At 33.9% G+C, this 22,446-nt stretch overlaps 1 protein-coding gene across 3 annotated transcripts in view; it reads left to right on the forward strand.

The window, feature by feature from the left end:
* LOC149796279 (uncharacterized) overlaps positions 1-17,948 on the forward strand; it is a 35,611-nt gene extending 17,663 nt beyond the window's left edge. For 2 of the 3 annotated variants that reach the window (XM_089960917.1, XM_089960918.1), the window contains exons 2-3: positions 4,255-4,329; positions 8,413-9,740. In XM_089960917.1, the coding sequence (XP_089817043.1) occupies positions 4,255-4,329; positions 8,413-9,379 (1,042 nt within the window). In that variant the 3' untranslated portion in view covers positions 9,380-9,740. Of the gene's footprint in view, positions 1-4,254; positions 4,330-8,412; positions 9,741-17,625 lie in introns of those variants that run through there. The other variant, XM_089960919.1, reaches the window with a different exon arrangement.
* The last annotated feature ends 4,498 nt before the right edge of the window (positions 17,949-22,446 follow it).

Raw genomic sequence — 22,446 nt, forward strand, 5'->3', positions numbered from 1 at the left:
AGAACCCAGATGTGGAACAGTTGCTTCCTGAAAAACATGTCACAAGAATGGTTAAAAAACATGTATACTTTGCTAAGCACATTTTCATATGTGGGACTTTCAACAATTTTGCAGAAGTTCTCATGTTTCACTGTTCTCCAAGCATGCAAATTCGTAAAACTTTGGCATGACTCACACAAAGGCACACACTGAGAGCATCTGCACTTAAGTTCATGACATATCTAATAACTTTCCCATGAAGCCTCTCTTTTGCTCTACCAGTATTTCCTATTTGTCATGCAGAGAATAAGCTACATTGATTTCTGATTGGTGATTATTGTTTAACCTGGAGTGGAACAAGCAATAACCAGAAACGAGAATTCAGTGTAACATATTTCAATGTGCAACACACTGGTACCATAGCTTTCAGATCGACCAAAGAGTCAATATACAGTTCAAAGTACAAACTTCACATGAAAGTGGTTATCAAATGATGAGTAAAGTACATTATTATACATGTGTAACATGTTTGGAATGTATAGTATATGCTGAACATACTTCAGGGTTAAGATAATTAGTATGGAATGGGGGGGGTCAGATTATGAACCATATTACTTTGTGTTAACTTGTAGATGGCAAGTGTGTATTCTCAAATAATCTTTTTCATTTTTACTAATAAAATGAGTGCCTGTGACTGCAAATGCTGTTTCAGATGGATTATAAATTTACAGAATAACAAGGCAACTTAAAATAATTATTCATGACTGCTGAAGACTAAAATAACATGCATACGGTAAGTATCATCTTGTATTGATTCTCCATTTCTTGTATTGATAGGTGTATCATTTCAGCAAAAGTTTTGATGCATCAGTATATCGATTAATTGTTTTACCCCATGTCACTTGCTTGAAAGAAAACGTTGCATTGTCATCAAGAGATTAACTTGCAGGTCAGCAGGTACTTTGTATGCCTGCATAGTGCAGATAATGGAAAAAAAGGGACATATCGTAACAAAACAGTAGGAGAGTATGACAGGAGCCAGCCAGGTGCATCATCTCAAATAGCTGTGTTGGTAATGCACCCATCAAAATATAGGGAGGCCCCAGTTTTGGCCTCACATTGTTTCCATGACTCTCATATTTAGGTCACTTTATCCTACAGGTTTTCTTCATGCTTCCTTGACTTTGGTGGAATTATTAATGTGTGACATTGTTTATTGGCTTTGGTGGATTATTATTGTGTGACATTGTTTATTTGGCTTTGGTGGATTATTATTGTGTGACATTGTTTATTTGGCTTAGGTAGATTATTAATGTGTGACTGTTTATTTGGCTTTGGTGGATTATTATTGTGTGACATTGTTTATTTGGCTTAGGTAGATTATTAATGTGTGACTGTTTATTTGGCTTTGTTGGATTATTAGTGTGTGACATTGTTTATTTGGCTTAGGTAGATTATTAATGTGTGACATTGTTTATTTGGCTTTGGTGGATTATTAGTGTGTGACATTGTTTATTTGGCTTTGGTGGATTATTAATGTTTGACATTGTTTATTTGGCTTTGCTGAGATATGCCTCCCTTAGTTGTGGCTAATTATCTACTTTTTTCATGTAATGTTTGTAATTGAGTTGCAAAATTTGTAGAAGGGGGGATTTATGAGAATGAAACCTAATTTGCACTGAAATTTAAAGTGTGCAACAGATTTCTGTTAATCACATTTCATACTTATTGACCTTGTTGTTTTGGTCAGTTTCAAAGGTCTTGCAAATTGCTAATTTTGAAGAAAGCCTCATTTTCTACAGAAACTGGCATTTTTTATTCTCACTTTTTAAAAAAGCATTGGAGATGCACTGATAATCACAATCTACATCTATTACCACATCTACAAAAACACTGTTGGACAGAAATTCACAAAACTTTCTTGTTATATTGTCCTTGTGTTGACCATCTGGAAGAGGATTATCATCCTTGGCTCCTGACCCAAGGGTCATGCAAGGAGATCAAAGGTCAAATGCACAAAAATTTCAGTTGCTTTGACGTTTTCAAATATTTTGTGACAAAGTAATATGCTGTCCTTCCAGGAAGATATTATGATTATATAATGGATTTTTTATTATTATGACCCTAATGTCAGGGGATGGGAGTGAGTAATGGAGTGGTAGGATTATATAATGGATTTTTTTATTATTATGACCCTAATATCTGGGGATGGGAGTGAGTAATGGAGTGGTAGGATGATATAATGGAGTTTTTATTAATATGACCCTAATGTCTGGGGATGGGAGTGAGTAATGGAGTGGTAGGATTATATAATGGATTTTTTAAAATTATGACCCTAATGTCTGGGGATGGGAGTGAGTAATGGAGTGGTAGGATTATATAATTGGATTTTTTTTAAATTATGACCCTAATGTCTGGGGATGGGAGTGAATAATGGAGTGGTAGGATTATATAATGGATTTTTTAAAATTATGACCCTAATGTCTGGGATTGGAGTGAGTAATGGAGTGGTAGGATTATATAATGGATTTTTTAAAATTATGACCCTGATGTCTGGGGATGGGAGTGAGTAATGGAGTGGTAGGATTATATAATGGATTTTTTATTATTATGACCCTAATGTCTGGGGATGGGAGTGAGTAATGGAGTGGTAGGATTATATAATGGATTTTTTTATTATTATGACCCTAATGTCTGGGGATGGGAGTGAGTAATGGAGTGGTAGGATTATATAATGGATTTTTTATTATTATGACCCTGATGTCTGGGGATGGGAGTGAGTAATGGAGTGGTAGGATTATATAATGGATTTTTTTATTATTATGACCCTAATGTCTGGGAATGGGAGTGAGTAATGGAGTGGTAGGATTATATAATTGGATTTTTTATTATTATGACCCTGATGTCTGGGGATGGGAGTGAGTAATGAAGTGGTAGGATTATATAATGGATTTTTTTTATTATTTTGACCCTATTGTCTGGGGATGGGAGTGAGTAATGGAGTGGTAGGATTATATAATGGATTTTTTTTTATTATTATAACCCTGATATCTGGGGATGGGAGTGAGTAATGGAGTGATAGGATTATATAATGGATTTTTTTATTATTATGACCCTAATGTCTGGGGATGGGAGTGAGTAATGGGGTGGTAGGATGATATAATGGATTTTTTATTATTATGACCCTAATGTCTGGGAATGGGAGTGAGTAATGGAGTGGTAGGATTATATAATGGATTTTTTAAAATTATGACCCTAATGTCTGGGGATGGGAGTGAGTAATGGGGTGGTAGGATTATATAATGGAATTTTTATTATTATGACCCTGATGTCTGGGGATGGGAGTGAGTAATGGGGTGGTAGGATTATATAATGGATTTTTTATTATTATGACCCTAATGTCTTGGGATGGGAGTGAGTAATGTAGTGGTAGGATTATGTAATGGATTTTTTATTATTATGACCCTGATGTCTGGGGATGGGAGTGAGTAATGGTGTGGTAGGATTACATAATGGATTTTTTATTATTATGACCCTGATGTCTGGGGATGGGAGTGAGTAATGGGGTGGTAGGATTATATAATGGATTTTTTTATTATTATGACTTTAATATCTGGGGATGGAAGTGAAAGAAACATTACACAATCCAAGCCTCAAAACATTGCTACACATCCTAATACTCAATCCAAGACTCAAAACATTGTTATTCAACCTAATACTCAATCCATTCCAAGCCTCAAAACATTGCTACACATCCTAATACTCAATCGGAGCCTCAGAACATTGCTATTCAACCTAATACTCAATCCAATCCAAGGCTCAAAACATTGCAACACGTCCTAATACTCAATCCAAGCCTCAAAACATTACTATTCAGCCTAATACTCAATCCAATCCATGCCTCAAAACATTGCTACACATCCTAATACTCAATCCAAGCCTCAAAACATTGCTATTCAACCTAATACTTAATCCAATCCAAGGCTCAAAACATTGCTATACATCCTAATACTCAATCCAAGCCTCAAAACATTGCTACACATCCTAACACTCGATCCAATCATCAAACATTGCTACACATCCTAATACTCAATCCATTGCTACTCAATCTAATACTCAAGAGGCTAATATGACTAAGATTTTGCTGTTTCTTCTTACCCACCCACTGTACCTAAGGCAAGCAGACAAGGGAATTTTTCATGTTGTATGATTTCATTTTGTTTTCATAAATTATCCAGGAAGTTATAAGAAAGGTCTCCCTTGTTATTGTTTCAGGCAAGCTATGGAGGAGCTCCTGTTGGAGGCAAAGAGAGGAGCAGAAAGAGCCAAGGATATGGGAGCATTGGGATGGTGGGTATTTGTTTATTTCCTTTTCTTCCCTAAGAATCTGGTGGATTACCAACAGGCTGTGACAGGCCTATGGGTTCTTCATTCTTAAAACCCTGAGTACACTGGTTAAACTTGAACGCTGTACTTCAGATCTCTTCAAATTTGTGTAAAACCCAGAAATTTGGCATGCAAAGTGAGAAAGAAAACATTTTTTTAAAGCTTCGAAGTTTTTTGTTTTCAAAGTTTAATTTTATTCTGAATAACAATGAACCATGTCCATATAAAGTATGGGCCAATTATAATGTAGCTTTGTTGTCAGACCATTATATACTACAACTCTTTGTCTTAAACTAAGTAACAGAAAAAGTGAAAACCGAGTTTTGTAAAATTTAACAAATAATTTATTTACATAGAATACAAAGTGAACATTTAAAAATAACTTACAGTATTGTGAATTAAATCCTGAATAGTCCTAAAAGTTCCATCACAAGTTCAAAAGTCACCAGTGGGGTTCCAAATAAAGTCCATTCTATTGTGCTGATGTGACAGTAGCCATGAATAATGTTTATATACTAAGTCATGATGTATCACAATTATATAATCCACATTGTCATAAATTAATTCACAGTAATTCCAAAATAGTTACTTAGTCCTAAGGTTCATGAGCACCATGCAATTTGAATAAAAAAGTGAAATAAATCCTCTCAAATAATAATTGAACTAAGCTAAATGACTGTCTCCACTACAGATTTTAAAAATAAGAATAATACTTCTGTTACTATCTTATGTAAAAAATAAGACACAATTTCAGAACCATGATGAGGGTTAAAAGTTCAATTCTAGATCAATCTAACACGTAAACAAGGTCTTTCACTGAGATTCTAGCAGCCAACAAATCAGAATTCAGGTTGAGCATAGAATTACTTAGTAAACATGCTTTCTAAATGAATGACTCAACCCAAATTACAAACCCAAAATGGACGAACTTGGCTATTTTGTGGTTTTCAATAGACACGTCCCTTGGGTTTTGATGCATAGAATTTAAATATGACCCATTTTTTTACATGCGGACATGCCGACTTGAGCCTGTTTTTGATGCACATATATTTGGGCCGGAGCATAATGTTTATAACTTTGGAATCATTTAAAACTTCACTGGATTCATTTCTGAAAAAAAAATATTGGCGTTTCTTTGACTGTGCTTTAAATTATAATCAGTTAGACAAGACTGGAATATATGGCTTCTCGTGGAGACAGTTTTAAGCGTGGGATTATATTTTATTGGGGATTAATTTGTTTTAGTCGGTAAAATGTTTAAAACCTCAAGCATTTTAATTAATGGATCATTCAGAAAAAATTGAATGGAAATAACACTCAGTGCATACATCTGAACTTTAAAATCACAATGGTGCAAAGTATAATTTCTTTGAATTTTCTGACCCACAGACTCCAAAGAAACAGAAAAATAGTGTCAGTTCTGAGGAGAAGGAGAGTCCGTCTCTGAAATTCACTAGAAAATTTAAGAACAAATGGAAAAGTGAACTGACAGTTCTGTGATGTACATCCTTGATATCTCAATGATATATAACTTTCCTAGTTGTATGGGTATATGTTTGCATATAAAATGATTTGATATATAACTTTCCTAGTTGTATGGGTATATGTTTGCATATAAAATGATTTGATATATAACTTTCCTAGTTGTATGGGTATATGTTTGCATATAAAATGATTTGATATATAACCTTCCTAGTTGTATGGGTATATGTTTGCATATAAAATGATTTGATATATAACTTTCCTAGTTGTATGGGTATATGTTTGCATATAAAATGATTTGATATATAACTTTCCTAGTTGTATGGGTAAATGTTTGCATATAAAATGATTTGATATATAACCTTCCTGGTTGTATGGCTATATGTTTGCATATAAAATGATTTGATCCAATCAACATAGATTATGTTCAGAAGTTGTAAATATCATTAAGTATAAAATAATCCACTGTCTGTTTCATATACAAAATATTCACACAGTAACACATAGAAAAAGAAACACTTTAATTCAGTATGAGGCAAGAAATCTTTAACAACATTTTCCACCAATAACGAGGAATCACAGCTATGGGCTTATGACTGTTCAAACAAATTTACTCTCGAGATTTCAGTTTTGACTCTTGAGATTTTTTATTTTGACTCTTAAGATTTTGGAGTCAAGGGTTAACGGACTCTTCACTTTTGAAATCTATTGAGAACCCTGTATTTAATAGTTTGCCTACTAAATGACCCTTATAATTTATAATCATAAAATTTACACACAATATGAGTATACATAAAATATAAACATAGGTCTTGTTGTTAGATCATTATACATGTAGGTCTTGTTGTTAGATCATTATACATGTAGGTCTTGTCAAGTCATTATATGTGTAGGTCTTTTCAGATCATTTTACCTGTATATCTTGTCAGATAATTATACATGTAGGTCTTGTCAAATAATTATACATGTAGGTCTTGTCAGATCAGTATACATGTAGGTCTTGTCAGCTCATTATACGTGTAGGTCTTGTTAGATCATTATACATGTATGTCTTGTTAGATAATTATATGTGTAGATCTTGTCAAGTCATTATACGTGTAGGTCTTGTTAGCTCATTATACATGTATGTCTTGTCAGATAATTATATGTGTAGGTCTTGTCAGATCATTATACATGTAGGTCTTGTCAGATCAGTATACATGTAGGTCTTGTCAGCTCATTATACATGTAGATCTTGTCAAGTCATTATACATGTAGGTCTTGTCAGATAATTATACATGTAGGTCTTGTCAGATCATTATACATGTAGGTCTTGTCAGATAATTATACATGTAGGTCTTGTCAGATCATTATACATGTAGATCTTGTCAAGTCATTATACATGTAGGTCATGTCAGATCATTATATGTGTAGGTCTTGTCAGATCATTATATGTGTAGGTCTTGTCAGATCATTGTACGTGTAGGTCTTGTCAGATCATTATATTTGTAGGTCTTGTCAGATCATTATATTTGTAGGTCTTGTCAGATCATTGTACATGTAGGTCGTGTCAGATCATTACATGTGTAGGTCTTGTCAGATCATTATATGTGTAGGTCTTGTCAGATCATTATATTTGTAGGTCTTGTCAGATCATTGTACATGTAGGTCGTGTCAGATCATTACATGTGTAGGTCTTGTCAGATCATTATATGTGTAGGTCTTGTCAGATCATTGTACATGTAGGTCTTGTCAGATCATTATATGTGTAGGTCTTGTCAGATCATTATGAATGTAGATCCTGTTGTCACATCATGTTATGCATATAGGTCTTGTCAATTCCTTATACATGTATGTCTTGTAAGATCATAATACTTGTAGGCTTTGTCAGAGCATTATACATGTAAGTCTTGTCAGATAATTATACATGTAGGTCTTGTCAGATCATTATACATGATGATGTGGGTCTAGTCAAGTCATTATACATGCAGGTTTTGTCAGATCATTATGCACATGGGTCCTGTCATATTATACACGTTTCTTGTCAGTTCATTGTACATGTAGGTCTTGTTAGATCATTATACATGTAGGTTTTGTGAGACCATAAGACTTGCATGCTTGTCTGATCATTATACAAGTCATGTAAGTCTTGTCAGTTCATTTTACATGTGGGTGTTGTCAAATGATTATACATACAGGTCTTATCAGTTTATTATGCATGTAGGTTTTGTCAGTATCAGTTCAGTTCATTATACATGTAGGCCTTGTCAGTTCATTATGCATGTAGACCGTGTCTGTATCAGTTGAGTTCATTATACATGTAGGCCTTGTCAGTTCATTATGCATGTAGGTTTTGTCAGTATCAGTTCAGTTCATTATACATGTAGGCCTTGTCAGTTCATTATGCATGTAGACCTTGTCTGTATCAGTTGAGTTCATTATATATGTAGGCCTTGTCAGTATATTATACATTTTCATTTAGTGTTTAGATCAGTAAATATGTATGTCTTGTTGTCAGATCAACTTAAGATTTTGCATTTAAATTAATTTCATTTATAATGTCCACATGAGGAACATATTTTTCAGGCAGAAACCTTCTATTCCTCCAGCCAACAAAAGATTTCTGACTAACATGCTTGTGAGCACTCTGCGGGATGCTGAGCGCCAGGCCAGGAAACAAATGGATCAATTCAAAGAGAAAAGTCATCACAAATTTGACACCAGACAGCATCCTTACAAACATGAGAGGTCTTCATTCAGTAAAAAATATAATTCTTCTGAATCATACCAAAGAACTTCACAAAAGCAAGAAGTGGGGCAAAGTGGGGCACCTACCCTACAAATACCATCAAAATGGGACAGTGATGACAAAAGAGAGCCTAGAAGCAAGCTTCACATAGAAGTAAAGAAAGAAGAAATTACAAATTCTCCTAATGTTAGGGCAGTGCATGACGATAGGTCAGGATCAAGATGGGGAGATGCAGTCCAAGATGAGGTTGTCAGTACTTATGGTAAGGCAAAGGACAATCGTATTAATCAAAAGCAAAATTTCGAAGATTCTAAAAGAGGAGACAAAAGTAAAGACAAGAAAAATGTGGAGGTTATGGATTTACAGGATGATCCGATGGATCAGAACCATGTTGAAAACAGAAAAAGCAAACATGAGAACCCCAGATTAGTAGAAGACAGTAGAAAAAGCAAACATGAGAAATCTAACAATGGACTAAACTCCAGATTGGCAGAAGATAGTGGGCCAGGTCTTCAGTTTGATAATCATCTGGAGGAAAGTTTATCACAAAATGATTATGCCCTAAGTGATAGAACCAAAAAACAAACAACTACAACAGTGAGTAAAGAAATAACAATTAAAGGCAGAAAAAGAAAAAGGAAGAAGGTGAAATCAAAAGAAAGACACAAGGGAAGTAAAGACTATATCAGTGAGATGTCTTTTGATTTACCTAGAGGAAATGGCAGCAAAGGGTCTAAAACTAATCACAACTGTAAAAAAAATAAAAGCAAGAAAAAATCCAAACATGAAAAGAATGATAAATGACATTTGTATTATCAGATTTTACCTTCATTGAAATGCCTCATTTAATGTGTATGGTTATCGCCTATAAATTACAAATACTGAATTGTTGAACGACAGCCACTTTCTGTAATTGATTGTATTGATTGGTTTTTTATTGGAATTTATTGGATGGCACAGTTTTATGTGTTGCTAGTGAGGTTTCCCTAAGGCCATTGGGAAAAGTCCAAGAATCTCTGAATCTGTTAAAAGATGAACAAAGTTTTGAGTGAAAAGTTATTATCTCTAATTTATTGTAGATTCTTAAGTAATCACATATTGCTAATCAGACATTTTTTTAATATAATTAATTGTAATTTAATAAAGTCCAAATATCCTGTAATAACGTTGATATTTTTTATTATTGCGTGATTGTATATTCCTAAAAACGTACCTGGAATTTGGAACGTTATTTTAAACTTGGGAGTATCATTAGAAGTTTTCCTCATGTGAAATAGTTTGGCCAATGAAGACATTGCTACTATAGTTTGCTTGATTCCTATTCTCTCTCAGCATTTTTCACCAGTACTCATAATTTGATTTTGAAATACATGTACCACCAAATTATTCCTGATGCATGTACATAAGTACACACAAAAATGGGAAATTCTTAATGCAGTGATTTTTGTCATTCTTTGTCACATATTAAAACTGACAAAAAGTGCTCTTTATAAATGATGACTGACAACTGTGACCCCATACAGGTGTGTACATATGCTGTTGTTGTCTGGCACTGAACTGCATTGATGACAAACCACACATCATGGATTGTTCCTGTGTCCTTGACTTCTTAGAAATAAGAATAGCTGTCTTTATTCTGGTTCTTAAATTTCAATTTGTAGCAATCAGAAATAATGTGTGCTTTCTTGCAACAGGTGTATGTAGGAAAAGATAAGGATTTCTGATCAGTCTTTTCAAAAACTTAGTTCCTAAAAGTTGTGCCAGTTTGAGATTTGGAAGTGCTCATATCAGACTGAAATAGCTTTTTACCAATACACTGCTGTGTGAAAGATTTACTGACAAAAGAAACTTTGAGCTAAGGAATACTCGTCAGCTGTACGAGCAGCATTTTCTAAAAATTTGACCTTTTGCTCAACAAAGTAGGTCTTAAAATCACTGTGGATGCACTTTGTGAACTCTTAAATTGATATGATCTGTCTAAGGTTATTGTACTCTTGACCGACCTTCTTGGCTGAGAACCACCTCTCAAATAATTGTTCTTTTTCTCTTGCAAATTCGACATGGGTCTGTCCAGTTTCTTTTTTACATTTCCTAAACCTTTGTCGATATGAGTCAGGTACCACCAACTCATAACCCTTGAAGATATATTCCTTAACCAGATCATAATCAGCACTTTGTTGTACTGGCAGTGAAGTAGAGATTTAACAAGCTTGGCCAATAAATACGCTTTGTAATAATAGAGCCCAATACTCTCTTGGCCATTTCAAATTTTTAGCAATTTTTTCAGATTAAGGAAAATATTTATCTACTTTTTCTTTAAAAGAGGGTACTAACCTAATATTTATGATAAGATCAAAAACTAGTGTGTAAATGGGGGAGTCCAATTGCCAGTTCTAATTCTTTTAATCGAAATTTAAATTTGCTTTGTTCCTTTTCTCTTTTTCTCCACATTAGTATTTACTTATCTTTTGTCTCTGCATCTATATATTTCCCTCTCATTCTTTTCACATTGCATTTGCATTAACCTGTCTTCTCTTTTTCTTTCTCTCTCTCTTTCCTATTTTTGCAAGTGCAATTGTCTCTTTCCTTTTCTTCAGTTGCAATTGTCTCTCTCTTTCCACTTCTGCAACTGTATTTCTCATTCTTCTTTCTGTAGCTATATTTGTCTCTGGTTCTCTTTTTTCCTCTTTCTGCAACTACACTTATCTTTCTTCTTTCTGTAGTCTGATTTGTCTATTCTTTCTCTTTCAGAAGCTGAAGTTTCTTAATTCTATTTCCATCCTGTGTTTTAATTTCAATTTAATTACTTGCATGTCAAATAGAGACATACAAATCAAACTGCAAAGCACTATTTTCCCAAAATTCTTTTCCACCAATTATTAGACCAAAATATTAGTTATTTCTTGCTTTGTTAAAGAAGGTTTGCCTCAGAGATCATATTTTCTGGCATTGTGAAAGCTTGTTGGTTTCACTAAAGATTGTGAAATAATACTTGGGACTTAGAAAATTTAAAAAGAGTGAATTTAAAATTCAAAAACTAGTTTTCTTGAAATATTTTAGAGAAATTGGAATCTCTTTAGATTAGCTGCAATTTTCTCTAAGGTCTTTAACTATGTAAAAGAAAAGAGTGAAAACCAACACAAGCTTTGTAAAATTCATAAAATATTTATTTCTATAGAATACAAAGTGAAATTTAAAAAGAACTTACAGTATTGCAAAATACCAAATAGTTCTAAAGGTTCTATCACAAGTCCAAAAGTAATGAATATTCCTAATGAATGCCAGTGGTGTTCTGAATGAATTTCAATCTTGAATGTACTGATGAACCAACCCAAAATAGTGATTTACTCTGAAAGTATTAATGGATACTTTGTAATTCCAATGAACAATATAAGTAAATAAATCCTCTCATATTAAAACTTAAGTAAAAACAAATGATTCCATCTCATAAAAAACCCTAAGTCACAGGATGGGGACAAGGATAAGGGTCAAAAGTTCATTTATAGAACATTCTAAGTTGTCAATGATATCAAGTCTATTATTTAAACTTAAGGAAAAAAACATGACAAGCAGCAAGTACTGTATACCAGGAATTCCCATTTGGAATACTGAATTCAACTCCCACAAAACTTGTTTGCATACAAGTAATATTTATTCATATATACTGTATATTCTACAATCATAAACAAAAATTAGTTATGATATATGTTGTTTATGTAAACAAAGTCAGGTATGCTCATACTTGTACCAGTTTTGGACAAAGTTCAATCACAATACAAACTAATTATGCATAGCATATAATCATGGACAAAGGACAATACACACTACAAATTAAATATGCATAGCATATAATCATGGACAAAGGACAATACACACTACAAATTAATTATGCATAGCATATAATCATGGACAAAGGACAATACACAATACAAACTAGTTATGCTTAGCATATAATCATGGACAAAGGACAATACACACTACAAATTAATTATGCATAGCATATAATCATGGACAAAGGACAATACACACTACAAATTAATTATGCATAGCATATAATCATGGACAAAGGACAATACACAATACAAACTAGTTATGCATAGCATATAATCATGGACAAAGGACAATACACAATACAAATTAATTATGCATAGCATATAATCATGGACAAAGGACAATACACAATACAAACTAGTTATGCATAGCATATAATCATGGACAAAGGACAATACACAATACAAATTAATTATGCATAGCATATAATCATGGACAAAGGACAATACACAATGCAAACTAGTTATGCATAACATAATCATGGACAAAGGACAATACACACTAAAAATTAATTATGCATAGCATATAATCATGGACAAAGGACAATACACAATACAAACTAGTTATGCATAGCATATAATCATGGACAAAGGACAATACACAATACAAATTAGTTATGCACAGCATATAATCATGGACAATACACACTACAAATTAAATATGCATAATACTAAATAAAAATGGTCCTATTTGGCCATCCAATATGGCCACTACAGCAGCCATTTAAAAAAAATGACTATGGTTATAAATGTATACACATGAGGTTTTAACTGGAAGACTTCTTTATTACATCTAATTGGTCCTTTAAAAACAGAATCTGACCAAACATACAACATGGCCACCACTGCAGTCTTCTTGAAAATGTTTTTACCACTGCCTCTACTGAATGGAAAATCATAACAGCATGGGTTTTCATAACAGCATGGGGTTTCATAACAGCATGGGGTTTTCATAACAGCATGGGTTTTCATATCAACATGGGGTTTTCATATCAACATGGGGTTTTTCCTATCAGTCTGTGGTTTTCATATCAGAATGGGCTTTTCACATCAGCATGGGCTTTGCATGGGGTTTTCACATTAGCATGGAGTTTTCATATCAGCCTGGGTTTTTCATAACATCATGGGGTTTTCATAACAGATAGGGTTTTCACATCAGCATGGGGTTTTCATATCAGCATGGGATTTTCATAACATCATGGGGTTTTCACATCAGCATGGGGTTTTAATAACAGCATGGGGTTTTCATATCAGCAAGGGATTTTTGCATCAGCATGGGGTTTTCACATCAGCATGGGGTTTTCATACCAACATGGGGTTTTCATAACGGCATGGGGTTTTCACATCAGCATGGGGATTTTCATATCAGCATGGGGTTTTCACATCAGCATGGGTTTTTCACATCAGCATGGGGTTTTCACATCAGAATGGGGTTTTCATATAAATGTGGGGTTTTCACATCAGCATGGGGTTTTCACATCAGCATGGGCTTTCACATCAGCATGGGGTTTTCACGTCAGTATGGGTTTTCGCATCAGCATGGGATTTTCATATCAGCATTGGGTTTTCATAACAGCATGGGGTTTTCACATCAGCATGGGTTTTTCACATCAGCATGGGGTTTTCATATTAGCATGGGGTTTTCACAAGGGTTTTCATATCAGAATGGGGCTTTCATATAAGCATGGGGTTTTCACATCAGCATGGGGTTTTCATATCAGCATGGGTTTTCATAACAGCATGGGGTTTTCACATCAGCATGGGTTTTTCACATCAGCATGGGGTTTTCACATCAGCAATGGGGTTTTCACATCAGCATGGGGTTTTCATATCAGCATGGATTTTCACATCAGAATGGGGTTTTCATATCAGAATGGGGTTTTCACATCAGCATGGGGTTTTCATATCAGCAAGGGGTCTTCACCACAAAACTAAGTACTATGTCTGCTTGAAAATCTTGCTATTCTGGATCTAAAAGTTATAATGACATGGGGCTTATCCCAGTAGCAAATATCTGATTTATTATATGCCAATTTTTTTCTCCGATAACTTTACATTGTCAGAATCATTCAGTGTTACCCGATACTGAACTCGTGAGCAAATACACATATTGCATTCATGTGCATAAAGGAACTACTTTCTATTGTAAACAAACAATGGATGCAGACACTAGCACTTTTGATTTGTAAACAAATAATGTAAGAGGTGCTTTACATTGTGGTTGTTTAAATTTGTTTCTGAATGAACTAAAAGAGACTACCACATACCAGCTGCTTTGGCACATTCCACGTTAACTTTGTTGAAAGAATGTTTTTGATTTAGGCTAGCTAAAGTATACAACAGACGCAGGAAAGGGTCCATACAAATAACATACAAGTGATAAGTCATATACTGTCTTCTTTAGCTGGTGATAAGAATGGCAAAAAAATATACTTACAGTTTTACATCCTGAATTTCCTCAAAATGTACTTTGAAAATTTCTTAGTTCTGCAAATCCGAATTACATGAGCCATGTCATAGGTTCTAAATCTTGATTACACATTTCGAAATTGTACTGTAATTTTGATGATAAGTGCAGTTACATCCTCATTACTGCACTCAAAATGAAATAAGCATTAAATTCCATAGCATCTTTTTGATAATTGCAATTGAAAGACTTCATATTTTTCCCACATTATGATTTCAAACATTCAGTGACAGAAACAGAAACACATTTGTAGATGTCAACACACTTCTCCCTCACTTCTTCAGTCCCATGTATTTCATACGGAATTGTGACATATAAATCCAGTCCATGATCACGAAATTGTGTAGAATAAAAAAAATACCAAAATCTATTCATTCCAGATCAGATGCACATTCATTCACAATATGACTCCAAATTTCAGTATTAACTAGACACTCCATTTTCTTTCGAAAGTTATGTCGAGCGCATGACTAAGTTCAAATTTATCTGGATGGAGTTAAGTACAAAGTAATAATGTTGTCGTTGTGTAATGATGAATATGCGCTTATGTATTTAGTTTTGAATGCTGCATTCATTCAGTTACTTTGTTTCGTGTAGTGTATTTTGTTAATATAATTAAGCATTAGATAGAATAAAAAAATTAGCATATAATTAAAAGTTTACTGCCAAGGTCGTGCAGTAGTTCCATTCGAAAAACTCATTCATATTTTCCCATACAAATGCAGTAACCTAGAAATACAGATATTATGAACTTTTGAGACTGACAGCTGTAAGGTGAAGTTGTTTGCATTTGCAACAGTGGAGAGAATGTTGGCATACTTCACTGTTTCTTTCATGTACTGTTTTTGAAACTTCTTTGGATATTGTACTTGTGGAAATTGTACATGATCTAAACACACAAAATGACTTCTACTATGTGATCAATAGATCAGTCCAAATTAGCCTAAAGTATACTATTCTTTAGCAGTTATCAAAATAGAAAAAATAAATTTTGCCAGAATAGACAATACCAGCTTCTGAAAGTGCAATGAATGAATTACCAAATATATAAAACATTTAAGAAAAGGTATTGGCTTTCTTTTTACAATTTCCTCTGAAGTCCAATAAGTGAAGGTACACATCTGAAGTGTGGCCAAGCTGTATCACTATAACCCATATTACACCCATCAATCATACACCAAAATAAAGGGAATTAAAAGTTCTTGTACAAGTACCTAAGACGTACAAGGTCTTTTTTAACTAACGTGTATAATCAGTGATAAAAACCTGGGAAATATTTTTCTTTAGAATTCTAACCCTATACAAAACACAAAAGTAGAGTGCCACAGTAGCAAGAAATTCATGGCTGCCACCATCCACTCCCCCAAAATTTAATTATGGGCCCCTCCCAGTAAAACAAAAAATTGTTTGATGGGAATTTTGGGCTTGCACTGGTCCTGGGTCCCTTCCACCACAGTTGTGGGGATTGCTGGGCAGTTGCTATGCTGCTTTTTTCACAAGAAGACTTATCATGTCTAGTTTGTCCATTATGGCCATTTTGAAAACTAGCTCTTGCTACTTTTCCTGAATTGATGATCCTATCTGCTTAGGGTTTTCACTAGAAGACTTCTTATCATGTCTAGTTTGTCATCCTAAATGAAAATGGTGCCCCGAGGACATACAATATGGCAGCTATGGTTGTCATCTTCAAAATCTGTATATGGCTTCCTGTTGAGCATATAATCATATTGACGGGAGATTGTAAACTTAAAGAACAGATGACTATACCAACATTTAAAAAAATCTTTCTTGAAATATATAATTTTATCTATATGAAATTGATGTTCTTGAACATCTTTATGTGGCTATTTATCTTAAGTAGAAGATATTCGCAACGATGCTTTTATAGCAATATGCAGATGGATCTAAATGAACATGGTGTAAATGACATAGAACATGGCACCAGCATGGGGCAATGAAAATAAATGAGTATCTGGCCTGCCTGGATTTTAGACATCAAGTAAATTTAATCTACAGTATTTATATTTTGTATGCTGTTAAAAGAAATATTAAAAACCAAGTTAAAAATAAATAATTGTGAATTGTTTTTTATGACTAATCTTAAATCTGGGTGATTTGAGAAGATGCCTTTGATCTATGACCTAGACGCTTGTAGCTCAAAATAAGCACTGTTCTACATCAGTGTGATGTCTGATGCCACACCTTATTTACAGTTCCCGACATAAGTGTGTGGAATAGTTTGGATGCCTGGATGCTTAATGAGGCTAAAAACCAAACAGTATAATTCAGAAAAAAATATGACACTGTCAGAAGTTTTTATGTAAGCCTCTTATAATGTAGCTAAAGTTACCAAATTTCTTTAAAATGATTTGTATCAACATATGGGCCAACATGATTCACTCTGTATATCCTGTATGATAGTGGCCTGTGTACAACCCTCAGAGTTTTGGAAGAGTTCATTTATGATACTGGACAAAGCAGTTGGGTAGCTGTTGTGTGCCACAGGCAAACAAAAATGGTCTACTTGTTAGACAGATCATCACAAACATACAATAAGTAAAAATGTAAATTAGTTTTAAGAAAACTTGATGATGTAGATGGTGTTTTAATTAGGTAAATTTATTTACACTTCAAGACATTGGGTTAAAATTCACTGAGCTACAGGCATGGATGCCATGCATTATCTCAACAAACTAGAAATGTTCAGCTGCATTCTACTGATGTGGATGCATTTGATCCGGTTCTATTTCCAGCTGCTGGAACTCACCTTCTGCAGACCAAATTTCCTGACCATCTGTACACTGAATACCAGACACAGCTTTGGAGGCTGGGTCTAGTTCTAACACTGTCATTGATGGAATTCAATGGATGAGGATGCTGATTCTTATTCAGACCAAAATTCAGACTGGTCATCTGGTCATCACTGCTTAGATTCTAATGACCAGCCTCTGTATGAGTCACGATTGGACATGGATCAGCTAGACAGTATGCACCATTTTCCTGATCAATAAATAGTGGCCATTTTGTGCTCTGTTTTATCAAATATAATAAAGTTAATATATTATATAAATATCTTTTTATGTGTTTGACTCCATGTTCCCAATTTCAGTATTTCAATAACCTTACTAAAATCTGATATTCATGTCTACCTGAATTTACCATTGTATCATTGACTACATTCTGTCTTAGATGATGAAATACAGGACCAGTTGATATGGGCAGGACCACTGGTATTTTGATGTTACTGGTCCTGTGGGATTTGTTCAAAAGGTTCACACAATTAATGGCACCAGTGGCCATCCTGAAAATCTTGTGATGGCTACTGCTCATGCAAGACTGATGAGTTTTTCATTAAAATGTGCAATATTTAACTATTTCTGATGGAAAATGGTAATGATCTGACCCCCAACTTTTGGGAAGGATTTTTGAAAACCAGATCTAATTGACCTTAGAATCAAGGCAAAGGTCACTGTTGCAGTTTTGTACATCTCTGAGCTTATGACAGTGAGTTGCTTATATACAGGTGAATTTTGACCAGGCTTTGTATTTATTTGCATTCCAATGTACAAGTTGATTGTCAGGATTTTGACACTAATTTTAAGGTCAAAGGTCATGACTTGGATGTTTAGCTATACTGACTTATGACCACAATAACACACAAATATAAATAGATTATCAACTCCAGTTTTTGGACATAACTGGTGATTATCTTGAATGCTGCCAGTTTGAATTATAAATATTGTAAAACATAGTACATGGGTATAAATTGACATGGTCCACAAAGCACATGGGTATACTTTGACATAGTCAAACATAGCACATGGATATACTTTGACATATTCAAATATAGCACAGGGCTATACTTTGACATAGTCAAAGAGAGCATATGAGTATATAGCACATGGGTATACTTTGATAATAGTGAAACATAGCACATGGGTATACTTTGACATAGTCAAATATAGCACATGGGTATACTTTGACATAGTAAAACAGTACATGGGTATACTTTGACATAGTCAAAGATAGCACATTGCTATACTTTGACATAGTCAAATATAGTACATGGGTATACTTTGACATAGTCAAATAGAGCACATGGGTATACTTTGACATAGTCAAATATAGTACATGGGTATACTTTGACATAGGCAAATAGAGCACATGGGTATACTTTGACATTGTCAAATAGAGTGCATGGATATACTTTGACATAGTCAAACATAGCACATGGCTATACTTTGACATAGTCAAATATAGCACATGGCTATACTTTGACATAGTAAAATAGAGTGCATGGATATACTTTGACGTAGTCAAACATAGCACATGGCTATACTTTGACATAGTCAAATATAGCACATGGCTATACTTTGACATAGTAAAATAGAGTGCATGGATATACTTTGACATATTCAAACATAGCACAGGGTTATACTTTGACATAGTCAAAGAGAGCATATGAGTATACATTGACATATTCAAACATAGCACATGGCTTTACTTTGACATAGTAAAATAGAGTGCATGGGTATACTTTGACATAGTCAAACATAGTATACGGGTATACTTTGACATAGTGAAATACAGCACATGGGTATACTTTGATAATAGTCAAACATAGTACATGGGTATACTTTGACATAGTCAAATATAGTACATGAGTAAACTTTGACATAGCCTGAGAAAAAGTTAAATTCAAATAGGTAAGAAAATATTTTTTTCACCAAATTGGTATATTGGTTTTTTACACTTCACATGATGTCCAAAATGAAAATAGTGTCATTCAGATGTTTGGCTACAAAAGCAGCCATCTTGAAAATATTTTTATCATTACACTTTCTGAATGGTTGGCTTATCAACATGGGCTTTAACTAACAACTTATTATGTCAAGTACGCTGTGCTTTCATCTTATCATGTCTTGTTAGTACAGTGGTCCCTCTCCTATATGGCCTCCTTGCCAGAACTATTAATGCATGTTCACTTGGAATTAAGGACAAGAACCTGTTGATAATTTTAAATCAAGATATTAAATGTTCTAATGGTGCTTGTAGCTTTCTTAACTTTATATACATATATACACTTCTTACAAATATAGCACACACCACCCACCCCCACAGTCTGGAAAGGATATCCCTTTTCTAAGGTCATTTTCATGGTGCAGAATGGGTGGTCTTATAAGGGAGGGACCACTGCGCTAAATAGAAATGATGCCAATATGGTATTAAATATGGCCACCATGGTATCCTTATTGAAAATCTTGTTTTCATTTCTTCTCCACAAAGGAAAGTCATATCAATATGTGGTTTCCACCAGAAGATTTCTTATGATGCTCTGTTGGCCCTAAATGAAAATAGTGTGAAGTTGACATCTAATATGTCCATCATAATGCTGAAGAATATCAAAGATTTTTTTCAACAATGTGCAATTGAAAGGAAGAAATGGTCTCATCTTGAATTTTTGGAAATCACTTTAGCCAGTAGAGCTTCAGCCCTTCAAGTGACTCTTGTTTTAAATCATTGTTTAAAACTTTACAACCTATATATCGCTGTCCACCCCATTAAGCCAGATTTCCTGGATGAACCTCACAGAGGTTTCTAACCTTGGAGTGACAGTCAGCGGTACAAAAACAAGGTCATTCAACAATAATTAGCTTGAATAGCTGCTACAGATAGACCTCACATGAAAAGCATGGAGTGTGCTGTCCACTTATCTAATTCCTATACTTATTCACTGTATAATATACAGTTAAGCTACTAAAAGTAGCCGATCACAGCATGATATTATAGTCATTTATATGAAAAGTTTAGCATTGAACATTTATTCCAGCGTCTTTCAGCAATGTTCAGAAAGGGCCTTCTTTGTAGACTCAGATGTATATAGGTCTAGCATTGTTTGTTATTTTTTTATCCATTATATGCTATGGATAATTGTATAATCGACTTGACCTTGTCCTAAATGATGTTCACTTTCTACCTGACCTGAATCATTGATTTTGGTTTTGTAAACAACATGTTGATCTCGATCTGAGTTGAGAACATTGGAAATTCCCCATGAAATGCCTGGTCTACCTGTTGTTTTTTATCACATTTTATATTATAAATTTTAGTAACAGGCCTACTAATTATAGCTAAGATTTTATCTTGTAAACATATGGCACCTCCCAGAATTAAATTTTCAGTCAAGTAATAGTTCTCTTTTTTAGAAAGTGCTAATTGTGACCTGAGGTCAAGTAGAGGACTATGTAATATTGTTTATCTAGAAATCAGTCATTCATGCTGTAAGATCTGAGTAGAATCGATTTTATTTTTGTTGTGTCCAGTATTTTGTTTAGACTGGAATTTATTTATTCAAATTATTTAATTAAAGTTATTAATCTCTGGAAATACAAAGTGCTTAAAAATAACATTCTTGGAAATAGAGACTTGGATTTATAGTGACATTTTCAATAAGGATATATTCTTGGATTGTATTATTATGATCCAACAAAAGTCTGCTGGCACATCAATATGACACAGGCCACTGCTGGCACATCAACACTAACAACATTGGATTTATTTTGAAATACCACTAAAGTTTATTCAGAACTTTAATCATTAGGACTTGTGTTAGAAATTCTATGATTATTTGGGAACTAATTTGTAACACTATAAGTTCTTTCTAAATTTTCACTTTGTTTTCTAGTGAAATAAATTATATGTTTAATTTCACAAAGCTAGTTGCTTCTCATCTATTCTGTTACTTAAGACCAAAGAGTTGTAATACCATAAAATATGAAACAGAGGTCACAATGACCTTTTAGATATTGGTATTGTACTAAGAGAGATTATAAGATTGTCTAGTCTATTGAATAGAACAGTGGTTCTGAACCTTTTTTGGCCACAACCGTAAAATATAGTTTATCTGAGCCTAATGACCCCGTTTCCACATTCTGATAAGTTTTGCCACGTGAAGAAAATCAAGGTGGCCCTCCATAACTTTCCAGAATGTCCTCATGTGCTGAGAGTTTGGAACCACTGGATTAAAGTATGAACAATCAGAACATCAAATAGAACCAAAATCAGAGACTTACTTTTAAGATGCAGGTGTAGTACTCATCAAGATGTGTATATTTATTTGTGTGCTTGACCTTTGTCTGTGATTGAGGGTTGAGTAGTTATGGCCTTCCTGACTTTTATCATTTTACTAAAGTTGTTTACTTATTTGAGTTCAAGGTAAAGCCTTAGTTACAAACATAGAATGTTCTGGAAGGGAACTTTTGACCTAATTTGTCTTTGGTTTTTGTATAAGGTTGAGGTAAACAAAATTTTTCATTCCTCCATTAAGTAAAGTCTGTAGAATTATGTTATGTTGTGTTTAATATACTTTGAGAGGAATCATTTGTTTAAATACATTTCATAGGAATTACGAAGTGCTCATTAACCTTTTTTGGACTATTTTGAGAATATTGTGAATTCTTTCAAGGACATTCTGTGTTATAGCATTGTGATACATCAAGATTGTCAGTACATCAACCTATCCAAGACTCTTGGAATATTAACACATTAAAATTGGAATTCATTTGGAACACTTT

Source organism: Sinohyriopsis cumingii, chromosome 6 (assembly GCF_028554795.1).
Source record: "Sinohyriopsis cumingii isolate HCF-2022 chromosome 6, ASM2855479v2, whole genome shotgun sequence".
Lineage (NCBI taxonomy): Eukaryota > Metazoa > Mollusca > Bivalvia > Unionida > Unionidae > Sinohyriopsis > Sinohyriopsis cumingii.